Source organism: Neophocaena asiaeorientalis, unplaced genomic scaffold (genome assembly GCF_003031525.2).
Source record: "Neophocaena asiaeorientalis asiaeorientalis breed wild unplaced genomic scaffold, Neophocaena_asiaeorientalis_V1.1 scaffold476, whole genome shotgun sequence".
Taxonomy (NCBI): Eukaryota; Metazoa; Chordata; class Mammalia; order Artiodactyla; family Phocoenidae; genus Neophocaena; species Neophocaena asiaeorientalis.
Genome location: NW_020172178.1, coordinates 6635483 through 6648067, shown reverse-complemented (window position 1 = coordinate 6648067; position 12585 = coordinate 6635483). Strand labels below are relative to the sequence as shown.

Genomic DNA, 12585 nt, shown 5'->3' with positions numbered 1-12585 from the left:
CAGGCAGTCGCGTCTTGGAGCCATTTTAGGGGAATCCCGAGAGGGCGTCTGGGGAGAGTCTCCCTCGGCCTCCCTCCAGGTGCTAAACTTTGAGCCTTAAGGACTCCACTGGGCGCCCTTCTCGGCTGGCCCGGGATCAGTCGATTTGAATATTCACAACTTCCCTTGGGCACCCTGACCCCCACTTTGGGATCACCCCTCCTGTGTCTTCCTTCCGGAAGCTGAACCGAGGCCCAGCTCTGGCTGCTGGGTTTCAGGAAGATCCGCGGGGCCTGGAGGGTCTCTTGGCCTCCTCCTTCCCCCTCTTCCCCCCTCCCAAGGCCAGGATCAGCATCCCTGGGGAGGCAGCTCGGTAGCAGGTGCACCCATTCCCCAAGGGGCAGGGACCCAGCAGAGCCCAGCTTGTTCCAGTGCAGGTCCCACGGTCTAGGGGAGAGGGCCCTGGGGCCTTCCCAAGTGACCCTCAGTGCTGTGGATGAGTCACTCGGGAATGCCCAGGGGGACCCTGGGGACAGGTGGGCCCACACGGAAGCCCCAGACTGGACATGAGAGCAGGGCCATCTTCTGGCCGCTGAGCTGGAGTGCAGCCCTCCCCTGTGGGTCCCACAGGACCAGAACCCATTTGTCTTGGGCTGGGAGGAGGAGTCCAGTCTCTTAGGTCGTAGGAGCTCAGACACAAAACCAAACATCCATCAGCCAGGCCCACCTTATCATGGTCAAGGTCCAAGTGGGGCTGATGAGGCCCAGATGGCGGCAGCTCTGCCTCTGGCCACATAGATGAGCTCAGGCCTCTGACCTCATGCCAGGACCCTCCTCTATACCCCCATCGGCTATCATCTCACCAGTACCCCTACTGGATGGGGCTGTCTGTGGAGGAGGCATCACTACGTAGCTGGGACTTGAAAAGAAGGTAGCATTCATGGGGCACCTTGAGGCCAGCCTGGTGGGGCCCCTCTCTGGCTCTCTTTCCCTCTCTCCATGCCCAGCCTGGAGCTCGTGAGCAGGAGGGACAGAGACATGGCCCAGCCTGGCTGGAACACAGGTGGACAAGTGAGCCGGGTGGGCAGATCCACTGTCTCAGCTGCTGAGGGCACTGAGCATCTCTTTGTTGGGTGGGCTGAGGGCTTCCCTGAGTGGAATCCTGAAGGTTGGTCACAGTGGCCAGGGCCCAGGCTTCCTGGCTGCACTGAGGCATCGGAAGCAGAGCTCAGAAGCTGGTGGGATTGGGGGTCCCGTGTGGCCAGGACACAGCATAGCCTCCCAGAATTGGGGAGCATCCTCCTCTCCCTCTCACCCTATTGGTAGTTTCAGAGCGACCTCGAGGGCCTTTCCAGACTATTTCTTCCCAGCCAGTACTGGGGCTGCCCCTGTAGGGTTCTGCCCTGCATTTAGTGTCGGGGGTCCAGGACCAAGAGGCCCCGAGGGATGTAGGGGAAGCTGGTCAGCATGGCCTCCCATGGTGTAGGTCACAGGGTCTTCTGGCAAAGTCCTGACCCTCTCTGGGGCTCAGTTTCCTCATCTGTAAAGTGGGTATCCTGAGCACCCCCACCTTGCAGGGCTGTTGGGAGGACGACCTGAGATACTGGGGTCTGACGGGCCTCACCTGGGAGCTGGCCCACAGCAGGGGTCCAGGTAGAGGTTCACTGTGGGGCATCCGACCTGCACAACTCTGGGTTCCCAGGCGGGAGAAGATTCATTTGTGGTCCAAGTGAAGGGGTCTTGGCTGTCCAGCAGGATGGCTCTGTGCCGGGGTCCTTCCTCCTGTCCTGGGGCCCGCATCGCAGGCTGGGCCTAGGAATCTGAACTGAGCTCCGAGAGGGCAGGCCCTTTGCCCCGTCCAACACACACACCCACCCGCAGTGCCCGAACCACAAGGACTATGTCCTGTGACCCTCAGCGGCTCCCTTTGTGAGCAGGTACCCAGCTGGGGCTCCCTCTGCCTGAGCCTCTCTCCTCACCACCCAGCCCACGCTGCAGCCCCACTTCTGAGTCCCGAACTAGCTGTCACCTTCATGCCTCTCTGCCTTTCATGCCTCTCATGCTGTTGTCTCTGCTCAGAATGCCCTTCCACCCACCTTCTTGTCCACATGACAGACTAGTTATCCTCCTTGTCACTTTTCTCTGTGGCTTTTGTGACTCTCCTATCCCTCACCCCCAGATGGGCTCATTCCCCCTCTGGGGGTGCGCTGGTGCTGAGACAGGTCAGCCCTCCAGAACAGGGACCCAGGCCCAAAACACAGGCCCCCAGGGATCCCAGGTTGGAGACACTAGCCTGGGGAATCAGAGAGGGCTTCCTGGAAGCAGGGACACTTGAGCCAAGGCTTAAAGAATGAATAGGAGTTTGCAAGGAGGACAGATAGGACGAGCCTTCCTAGAGGTGCAGAGTCCTGGGGGCCTGAGGAAACAAGGCTGTGTTCAGGGAGACCGGTGAGGGGTGGGGAGAGGAGGTCGGTGGGGTGTCCTCTGTCCTCTCCGCCCCGCCCCGTAAGGAATCCCCTGCGAGCAGAGCATGGGGTCCATTTCTCCAGCCCCAGATCTGGCCGCCTCTGCTCTGGCCTGATGCATGCCCCCTGCCCCTCGCTCACCCAGCTCTCCTGCCTCTGACTGCTTGAAAAACTCTTCCTGTGACACTCAAATATTTGCAGATATTAGCGAGTCCCGGCTGGCTGTCAGCACGCGGAGCCGCTGCACCGCTAATCCCAAGTTAATCCCCTCCTCTGCCTTGTCTGCCCCGGCTCCGCCTGTCTTAACAACCGCCGTGGCCGCTTTGCTGCATGCCTTTTGGCAAGCCATTTCCTCTGTGGGAGCCTCAGTTCTCTCCTCTGTCATAGAGCAAAGTGGGTCAGTCGCCTCACATGGCACCTGGGACACAGAAGGTGCCTAGGAAACCCAGAGCTATTCCTGTTCCAAGTCCACCCCTCCCCCCACAATATAATTGTTCAAAGTTGTGAACTGTGATAGGCATCTAGAAAAAGTAATAAACATCTGTGCCGTTTAGAGGTTAACTTCAGGACGACCGCCACCCAGGTCAACAAGTTGAATGCTGCCAACCTCCCAGGGATCAGCCCCCATCGAGACCCTTCCCCAGTCACAGCCCCCTCCTCCTCCCCCGGAAGTCTTCAGGATCCTGGCTTTTGTGATAAAGTGGTTGCTTGTTTTCTTCCCGATTTGGCCGCCTGAGAGCATCCCTAACTGACATCGTTTTGTTTTGCCCGGTCTGGAACTTCACATACATGGTGTCTATTAGCCTGTGCTTCCAGGTTGGCTTTTTTTTTTTTCCACTAAAACATCATGTTTTCGAGAGGCGTCCTTAGAGTGCGTGGAACTGCCCATTGCTGGCTGTCTTGGGGAACGGCATTTATGAGTGAAGTTACCTCTTTGTTCACTGATGGCCATCCGGACGGGCGGCTTCCTGTGACCGTGCCTGTCCAGGTGCTGGGGAGCTCGTGCAGCCTTCCTGGGGTACTTCGGGGCGGCACTGCTGGGGCACAGGGCACGCCCACCGCCAGCTTTAGGAGATGAGGCCACGCCCTCCCCGCGGCACTGGGACTCCCTGCGTCTCCGCAGCCTCCCCTCACTGGGCTCCCTCAGGCCACAGGCGGGGAGCTGCTCCTCCGGTAGCGGTAGCGTTAATTGCGCGGCCCTGGATTACTGCCCATTCGGGCTTCCTCGTTTGTGACTTCTGTGTGTTTTTCCATCGCTTGTCCTATTGATTTGGAGCTCTTCAGAGAGCCCTTGTCAGTCACACGTGTGGCAAATGCACCTCCCGCTGGTTGCTTGCTTCTCACTCTTTCAATGGTCCTCTGATGAACAGAAGTTCTTGATTTTAATTCCGTTGAATTTCTCTTGAATCTTTCAGGCTTTTACTTTTTGATGAAAGCTTTTTGTGTCTTGTTTAAGAAACCTTTCTGACGTCATTAAGCTATTGAAAGTGATTTTCGCGTACGGTTTTGAGGTCAGGCTCCTCTTGGTCGTCGTTCTTTGTGGGTTTTGGTTGCTGTTGTTGTCTGGTTGGTTGGTTTGGTTTTGGTTTTTCGTTTTGTGTATATGTGTTTTTTTTGCTTTTTGTGGTTTTTTTACTTTGGGTTTTTCTTTTATTGGTTTTGGGGATTTTTTTGTTTTTTGGGTTAAAAAATTTTTTTTGGTTTTTTGGCTTTTTTTGTTTTCTGGTTTTCTGGGCTTTCTGTTTTTAAATTTTTTTTTTTGGTTTTTGGAGTTTTTTTGGGTTTTAGGTTTTGGGTTTTTTAATTTTTTCGTTTTTTTGTTTGGGTTTTTTTGTTGTGTTTTTTGGGTTTGTGGGAGTTTGGGGTTTTTTTGTTTTTTGGCTTTTTTTTGTTTTGGGGGGTTGTTTTGTGGGTTTTTTGTGTTTTTAATTTTTTCATTTTTTGTTTTTTAAATATTTTTGGTTTTCCTTGTTTTGGATTTTTTTTTTTTTTTGCTTTTTGGGTTTTGTGGGCTTTTTAATTTGGGGGTTTTTTTGTTTGTTTAGTTTCTTGTTTTGGGTTTTTTTGGCTTTCGTGGGGGTTTGGGGGTTTTTTGATTTTTGGCTTTTTTTTGTTTTTTTGGGTTTTGTGGGTTTTCTGTGTGCTTTTTTTCACGCAGACGCCAAACGCTCAGGCCCATACTCTTGATTCATTCGCGTCACCCACGGGTGTTGCAGGGCTGCCTATACCAGACGCCACTCGCTGTGCCGAGACACTATGCCAAGTGCCAGGCTGACGCCCAGGAGGTCGCCCCAGAGATGCCAAATCGCACTGACCTCATTTCCAGAGGCTCTCCCTGCCCACCCCCTCTAACCACCAGGCCTCGATGCCGCTCCTCAGGTCCATCAGACAGGCTCCTGCCCCAGGGCCTTTGCATGTGCCTTTCCTTCTGCCTGGAATGTTCGTCCCCAGATATCCACGTGACTCCCTGCCTCCCCTCCTTTCACATCTTTCTCAAATGTCATCCCTGGTCAGGGTGGGGCTCCTGACCACTCATTCCATGTACAATTATAGCCCCTGCCCCAGCCTCCTCCTCCTCCCTGCCTTGATTTTCCATCTCCCTCATCCCCACCTGACTCTCAATTTGTCTTATTTATTTATCTTATTTACATCCGCCTCCCCGCCAAGAACAGCAACTGACTGCTGACCCCCAGCACTTAGAGCTGTCACGTAGTAGATGCTCAGTAAATGCTCTGGAATGAGACCAAAGTGTGGTGCACAGTGAGGAAGGAGGATGGGGAACAGCTATTCCCCACGCTTCATGATGCCCGAGAGGGGGGCCTCCACTCTGCCTCCCAGGAAGGGGAGTGTTGGGGACACTTTTGCCCCCCACCCCCTCAGGGAGTAGTGGTTTTTAAAAAAAAATCACCCCGTGAGAGGCCCTCAGAGGTGTGAGAGCCTCCACCGGAGGGATCTGGCCTCAGCAGCATGTAGGGGAGCCTTCCTGAGGGAGATGCTTGGACGGAGATAAGGAGGAGTGGGGGGAGGGCATTCCCGGCAGGGGGTCCAACGTGGGCAAAGGCCCGCGGGCAGGGGGGATGCTCTTCCTCACCTGGCAGCTGAGCTCTGCCGTTCTCGGGCTCTCGGCCTCCTGCCCCTGCCAGCCAGGAGGGATCACGGAGCCGAAGGGGTTTGGGGAAACAGAGGCCAGAGGAAAGGGGCTTGTCTAGGTCTCCGGGGTCAGGACAGCCACAGCCTCCCGGAGCAGCTGGACACTGCCCAGTGGGAGGAGGCCTCTGTGTCTGGGCCAAAATTTGCAGCCCACTCGCCCCTTCCAGCGTTCCCTCCTGAGGGCCACACCCGCACCCTTCCCAAAACCCAGAGTGAGGATGCACCTCCGAGGCCTCCAGGCCCCCACTGACCCTTCAGAAAACCCAAAGCTCTTGTGTGGCACCCAGCGCCCCTCTGTGTGGCCACCTGAGCCCTGGACCCAGCTGCTCCTCCCGACTCTGCCTCATTTCTAAACATGATTCTAGCAGAGGAAGTCTTATGCGCTAATTCTTACTAAGCTGTGAATGACTGCCTCACTTTGATTTCTCCCTTTGGGAGTCGGGGCATTATAAAGGGACCCTCCACATGGACTGTTCTCTCTTACCTTCTTCTGCCCTGCCCTTCCAAGTCTCCTGTCCTCACAGCCCATCTGAGTCCCACTCCTCTGCAAAGGCTCCCTGATGAAGTACGTGGTTAAGAAGGTGGACTTAGCTGGATTTGAATCCCAGACCTGCCACTTACTGGCTGTGTGGACCTGGGCAAGTTTCTGAACCTCTCTGATTCTCAGTTTCTGCATCTCTAAAATGCAGATCATAATAATAGCACCTAACTTGGAAGGTTGTTTTGCGAATGAACTCGTGAACGTGGAGCTGGGCACGTGGCTGGCGCTGTGTGGGCCGCTTCACCCTGTTAGCCTCCTGCCCGCCTCTCACATGGTCTCATTTGTTCCCAGACCCTGTTTCCCCAACCATTGGGCAGATGGCATTATTCCCATCGTGAAGGAGAGGACCACCTGGCGAGGGGGGGTGTCGGGCTGTGACCTGCAGACCTAGACTGAGTTAGGACTGCGAGAGCATTTCAGAGTCGGGGGCAGCGGGCCGGCTCTGCTGTGCCCCCAGACTGCATTTTTCCCAGAGAGGGCACATCACCAGCTCTGGTGGCGGCTGAGTATTTCAGAGCAAGGACGTGCCGTGTACCTGTTTCTCAGCGTTCTGCCTCACCCCCATTAACCACGGGCAGAAAGCCAGCCCTGACTGTTTGAGATCTCTGGCCCCCTCCTGCACGCTCTCACCCTACCTTCATGACAGCCTGAGAGCTGCCGCATCGCCTGCATCCCTCGACAGGCCCACTGAGGCTCTGGAGGCATTGCCTATCAGGGCGCCGGTGTCGGGGACGAGGCCTGGGTGTCTTTCTTGAGCAATGGAGCTGCTGCCACCTGACGTGGGAAGGATGGAGATGGGGCAGGCGGGGATGCACGAGATGTCTGTGGGATGGGTGCTCGGGAGCAGGTGTCCTGGGATCCTCAGCCCTCGTGGCAGACAGCATGGGGGGGTGCCCTGCCAGGGCAGGGGGTTGCGCCTCTGTGTCCTGGCCAGAGGGGCTGCCACGGGGAGGGTTCTATCCTGGCTCCCATGCTCACTAGCTGGGTGCCCTTGAGAAAGGCCCTGGCCCTCCAGGCCACAATTCTTTCATCTGTACAATGGGTAGCTTCCCCACTCCCTGCCAGGCCTCGGGTGAGGATTCAGTGAGGGGACTGTCAAGGGCACGCAGTAGGTCTCACTGGGTGATTGAGTGATTGAATGGGGGTGATCTCGGGGGAAGCTTCCAGAGGAGGTGATGGTCACAGGTGTCCTTTGGTTACTGATGGGGAAACTGAGACCCAGAAAAGCAGCCTCCTTCCTCGGCCCCAGTGCCTTGCGACCACCAGCTGCTGCTAAAAGCTATAATCATAACGCCAGTGTTCTTTTCTTCCAGACTCAGTTTGGCCCCCAGGACTGTCTCCTGTGGGTGTGGAGAGGTGCGGGGTAGGTGGGGCGGTGAGGGCAGAGGGACCAGGGACCAAGGGCATCCCGGAGGGGCCCAGGAGCACGTAGAGAGCGCCGGGATGGGGCAGGCCACCCTATGCCCCGCGCTCCAGGGTCATCAACAAGCCTCCCACAGCCCTGATTACCTTTACGATCCCCAGAATTCTGGAAAGCGGGCCCCACCGCCGGTCCAGTTAATGCGTGCCCGTGTCTGTGGTGGGGTGGTCACATGAATGAAGCCAGCGTGGGCTCCGTGGTGGGCAGAGTGTTGCACGGCAGCCTCTTCTCACCTGGGCTCCAGGGCGGCGTGGCGGGCGCTGGGAGCTTCATCTGGGAGCCTTGCCAGCGGTAGCACCACACCACCCACCCGTCCTCCCAGCGGACGCCCCCTGAACACGGATTCTGGGCAGAGAGCAGGTGTGGCCTTGGGGCAGGGGAGGGGTCCAGGGCCAACGTGTGCACAGTCCCACCCTCCAGGCCCCCTCCGTCTAGGGGGTGAGGAAAGAGGGTAGATGAGCAGCGGTGCTGGGCTGGGTGCTGGGAAAGACGAGGCCAGGCGGGGGTGCCCAAGGAGCCCCAACACAGCCAGAAAGGGGGGCCTTGGGGGCTTCCTGGGGCCCGCTGTGTGGCTGGCCCTACCTCTCCTGAGGCAGTCCCGACTCACCCACCAGAGGGACAGCCCCAGGCCGGAGCCTGTCGCCAGTCCTTTCCGCTGTGGAGCTCCCCTGGGGCTCCCGGCGCCCCGAGCGAGGGGACCGGACACTTGGCCCGCACTCAGGGCCAGGCGCTCTCAGCCTCCTGCCAGCTGACCCAGGCCTGGGCTCTGGCCACACTCATCTCCCGGCCTTTGCCCAAGCTGTGTTTCCCGCGCAGATGGCTGGCCTTCTTCATGACGGGCACGGGGTGACCTCTCCTGCCGGTGCTGGAGGCCCTCCTCCATGGGGTCACCTCTGTCTCCGTACTCGGGCTGCCAGATAAAGTACAGAATGGCCAGTGAAATTTAAACGGCTTTAAACAAATGTCACTGGGCATCGTCTACTTTATCGGGCTCCCCGGTCTCAATAACAGCTGGATGCTCACTTAGTGTAAGTACTTCCAGGCCGTGTTTTGCACACTTACACTGAACACTCACTGTTGACCTGAAGTTCACATTTCACCCTCTCATGGTCATTGCAGGGGGCTCAGCCCTTATGGGAATCAGAGAGCAACTTCTTCTGGCAGAGCCAGACAAACAAAACCAACCCCCTAAAGCCGCTGACCTCAGAGGCGAGGAAAAGCCCAAAGCACTGGAAGCTGCGGAGGGGAATTCGGGTTGATCGTCAGGAAGCCTGCAGCCTGTTGACCTGGGGTTGGTCTTTCTCCCTCTGAGCCCCCATTTGCTCATCTGTAAAATGCAGTCACTCTGTGTTTTTCATTCATTCAGCGAATGTTTATTGGGCCCTCCTGGTTGCCAGCCTCTGCTGCAGGGTCTGAGGACCCAACAGGGAATGAGGCAGACAGAAATCCCTGTCCCGGGGAGCTGCCACTCCAGGGGGTGAGGCCAAGGACACACAGGCCCGGCAGGGAAACGGGGAGAGAGGATGCCTGCAGAGTGTAGGAAAGGCCTCGCCAAGAGAGTTGCGTTTGAATGTTGACTGAAGGAGGAGAGGGGCAGCCGTGGGGTATCTGGGAGACGGATCCAGGCAGAAGAACAGCACGTGCAAAGGCCCTGAGGCAAGGCTGTGCTGAATGCGGCTGGAAGGTGAGGTCCAGGGGGCAATGGGAAGGCCACCTGCCATCAGGTGATCAGCGTGAACACGTTGGGTTTGACCCAAGCGATGCAGGAGCTTTGGCGATGGGGGGTGGATTGGACTTAGCCTTCGACAGGACCCCTCTGGCTGAGAGCGGGTGAGGGCAGGAGCTAGTTAGGAGGCTGTGCAGCAATCCCGCGCAAGAGAAGTTGGACTCAGCGTGGTGGGCGGCGCTGGAAAGAGAAAAGGAGTCAAGGGTGCCTCCAGGCTCGGGGAGGAGTGCTGGCCCTGCTGGGTCGGGGCAGGGATTGGGGAGGGCAGGCTGTGGATTTGGGGAGGGCGAGCGGAGTGGGATACAGTGGGCCCCACAGGTCTGTGCCGCCTGCGAGATATCCAAGCAGAGACGGAGGCAGCAGGGGGCATGCACGCCTGGAGTCGGGGAGACACGAATCTGGGGGCCCTCAGTGGAGCGATGGTATTTGTGGCTGGGGCCACCATGGGGTGAGTGTACCCAGGGCAGGAGAGAGATTGGAGGCACTATTCCTGGGTCCTGCTGGTTAGGAGGCCAGGGAGACGAGGGCCACCCGCAGAGGGGGCTGAGAAGGACGGCCAGGTGAGGATGGTGTTTGCAGGAGGAGGGAGGCGTCTACCGTGCCGTTGGCCGCTGAGGGCTCAGGTCGCCTGAGCACTGAGCTCAGGGACCGGCGAGAGCTGGTTCAGCCAGGTTGGGTATTGGTCCTGGCAGGCTGGGTGCAAGGACAGGCAACGTTTCTTGGAGCAGAGAATGAGGACAGGTCCAGGAGGGCCAGCAGAGGGTTGATCTCAGTATGGCAAGCGTACCTCCGTGTTCTTGTGGCAGAGACAATGATCCAGTAAAGAGGGGGAAACTGGTGGTCTGGGAGTGAGGGGAGGGTAGCTGGAGCCGCGCCTGGAGTGGGCGGAGGGGCTGCCTGGCGGGCTGTCTATAGTAACAGGCGGGCAGATGCTGGTAGGTGGGGAGACCTGGCGGTGGCATCTGCGAAAGTTCCCTAGGGGTGGCTTCTTTTTTCCCGTGGAAGAGGAAGCGAGGTCATCAGCTGTGAGTGGCGGTGCGGGAGGAGGCGTTGGGAGGTTGCGCAGAGAGGAGAACGTGAAGGAACGGAACAGGGGGTGTGGTAAGGTTCCCGGGTCAGTCTGCCGGATGAGCAGAAAGGGAGGCCTGTCAGCTCGGCCGTGTGACTTCCTGCCATCTGTACAGGTGCAGGCGCCGAGTCTATGGACAGCTGACCCTAACCAGAGTGGGGTTTGGGAGGTCCGGGAGGGCTTCTTGGAGGAGGTAGATAGAATGAACTAAAGAACAGGGGAGGGGGTGTTCTCAGCAGGAGGGGCAGCATGTGCAAAGGCCCAGCGGTGACTCTGCAGCTGCTCCGCCCACTTGCCCAGGTTGCTCTTCTTTGTCCTGGCCCTGAGCACCCCTGGGTCCACCCGCCCACTGAGGGCTCCCAGGCTGCAGAGCTGCCAGCTCCTAGCACCTGGTTCTGCCTTGATGGGCGTGGGGGGAGGGGGCGGCGGGAGCAGGGCTGCAGCCGCCCGATAAGATGAGGTGGAAGCGAGATGAAATGTTCCCCGCAGCGTCTCCCGTCTCCTGTCTCTGGGCAGGAGAGCAGTGGAGCGTCCGTGTCACCGGGCCGCGAGGAGGGAAGAGGGACTGGTTCCACTGGATGACCTCGGTCAGCAAACCAGGAGAGAGCAGGGCCTGAGCAGGCGTAGAGTCTGAGGTCACCCCCTGTCTGGCTTGAGTGGGTGACCCCTCCTGGCTGTGGGCCCCCAGGCCAGCCCTGTGGCAGTCCCCTCCCCCAGTACACACGCACACGCACGCGCGCCCCTGCACGCTGTGGTACAGTGGCCTGGCGTGTCCAGAGTCCCCTTCTCCGTGCACGTGGCGTTGCTGGTGAAGTTGTTGCAGAGGCAGCCAAGGGGCTGCCCAGGGGCTGGGCAGGCGTGTCTGAGCCACAGACCGGTGCCAGCCAGATGCCCAGAACTGTTTCCCTCCAAGGAGACGCTCACGGCCCACCAGGAAGCGGGATGAACTGTGCTGTGGGACTCCAGGCCCCTGCCCTTGACCCTGCCGGGTGGCTTACCTCTTAGACTCCAGCCTCTGCCTCCGTCAAGCTGGCCGTGGTCGACCCTCACAGGGAGACCGTGGCTGTGCCTTATCGTGATTATGATGTGTGGGAGACGGTTCAAGGAAGAGTAAAGGGCTGCGATTTGCACTAAAATCTGGCATCTCAACGTGAGGGGAGGAACAGCTGGCCCAGTGTTGAACCCCAGAGGGCTGTGTGACGTCATTGCCATGAACCTCAGTTTACTCATCTGTCATATGGGTGTGGCGCACGCCTCCCTCACAGGGTGGCCTGAGACTAGATGAGTAGGTATGTGTGGGCACCTGGGGCAGGGCAGGCCCTCGGCAGGTGCTGGGGGCGTTGGTTAACAATTCATGCCCACCTGCCCCTCGAGAAGGGTCCTCAGTGGGTTCCCACTGGGGACACAGGATGGAATCAGTACAGCAGTGAACAAGTTCAAGGGGAATAGAGAAAGACTGTTTGTTCTGAGACACAGAAAAGTGGTGGCCACCAAGCATGGGGGTACAGGCCAGGGCACGGGGGGCCTCGGCAGGGACGAGGGGGCTCTGAGACCCTGCAGGGGTTGTCTCTGGCTCCTTTTGTGGAAGGATGGTGGCACCAGACCTTCTACAGGGAGACTCAGAGATGATGCCAGCATGGGACAGGGACAGAGGCTATTCTGCAGGGACCCGCCCCCGGGCCCACGCAGGGCATCCCAAGAGTCTGATGCGGTGGTCCCAAGGTGCCCACTGGAGGCCCAGCTGCGAGAGGACCAGCTGGGTCTGAGCAGCTCTGGGGGCAAAGACCTTCTCCCAGGGCTGGGCTCACCTTGGCCAAGGTGGCCCGTCAGTGGTAGCTCTGCGGGTGGTTCCATGGTGTCTGCCTCTGCTGGGCATTGCCCTTGACACTGGGAGCTGGCACGAGTCCCTGTGCCATGAGTTCCAGGGTGTCGGCCCCTGCGGGAAGGGGAGAGGCCAGTGGGGGAGGGGCCGGGTGCTCTCACCAGCACCTCAGGGGAGCAAGGAGGACTTGGGGGGCTTATGCCCCCATTTATCCAACCCCAGAGTAGGCCCCGGGGATATAAAAAAGCACCGGACCTTGCAGCCCCGGAGATGTTTCTGCAGCCGTTCACGCAACACGTGTTGCTGGTCTCTGGCTCCACGTGGACACAGCACGGGGCACCGGGACGAGTCGGTGAAGGAGGGAGGTGGTCCCAGGGGAGGGCAGGCAGGTAGGTCCCCAGGTCCTTGTCCCC

At 58.5% G+C, this 12585-nt stretch overlaps 1 protein-coding gene across 1 annotated transcript in view; it reads left to right on the top strand.

The window, feature by feature from the left end:
* The first annotated feature begins 9332 nt into the window (after positions 1-9332).
* Positions 9333-12585, top strand: part of BEGAIN (brain enriched guanylate kinase associated) — a 16278-nt gene continuing 13025 nt past the window's right edge. Inside the window, exons 1-3 of the mRNA XM_024757998.1 lie at positions 9333-9385; positions 10651-10759; positions 11356-11460. Of these exons, the coding sequence (XP_024613766.1) occupies positions 9333-9385; positions 10651-10759; positions 11356-11460 (267 nt within the window). The remainder of the gene's footprint in view (positions 9386-10650; positions 10760-11355; positions 11461-12585) is intronic.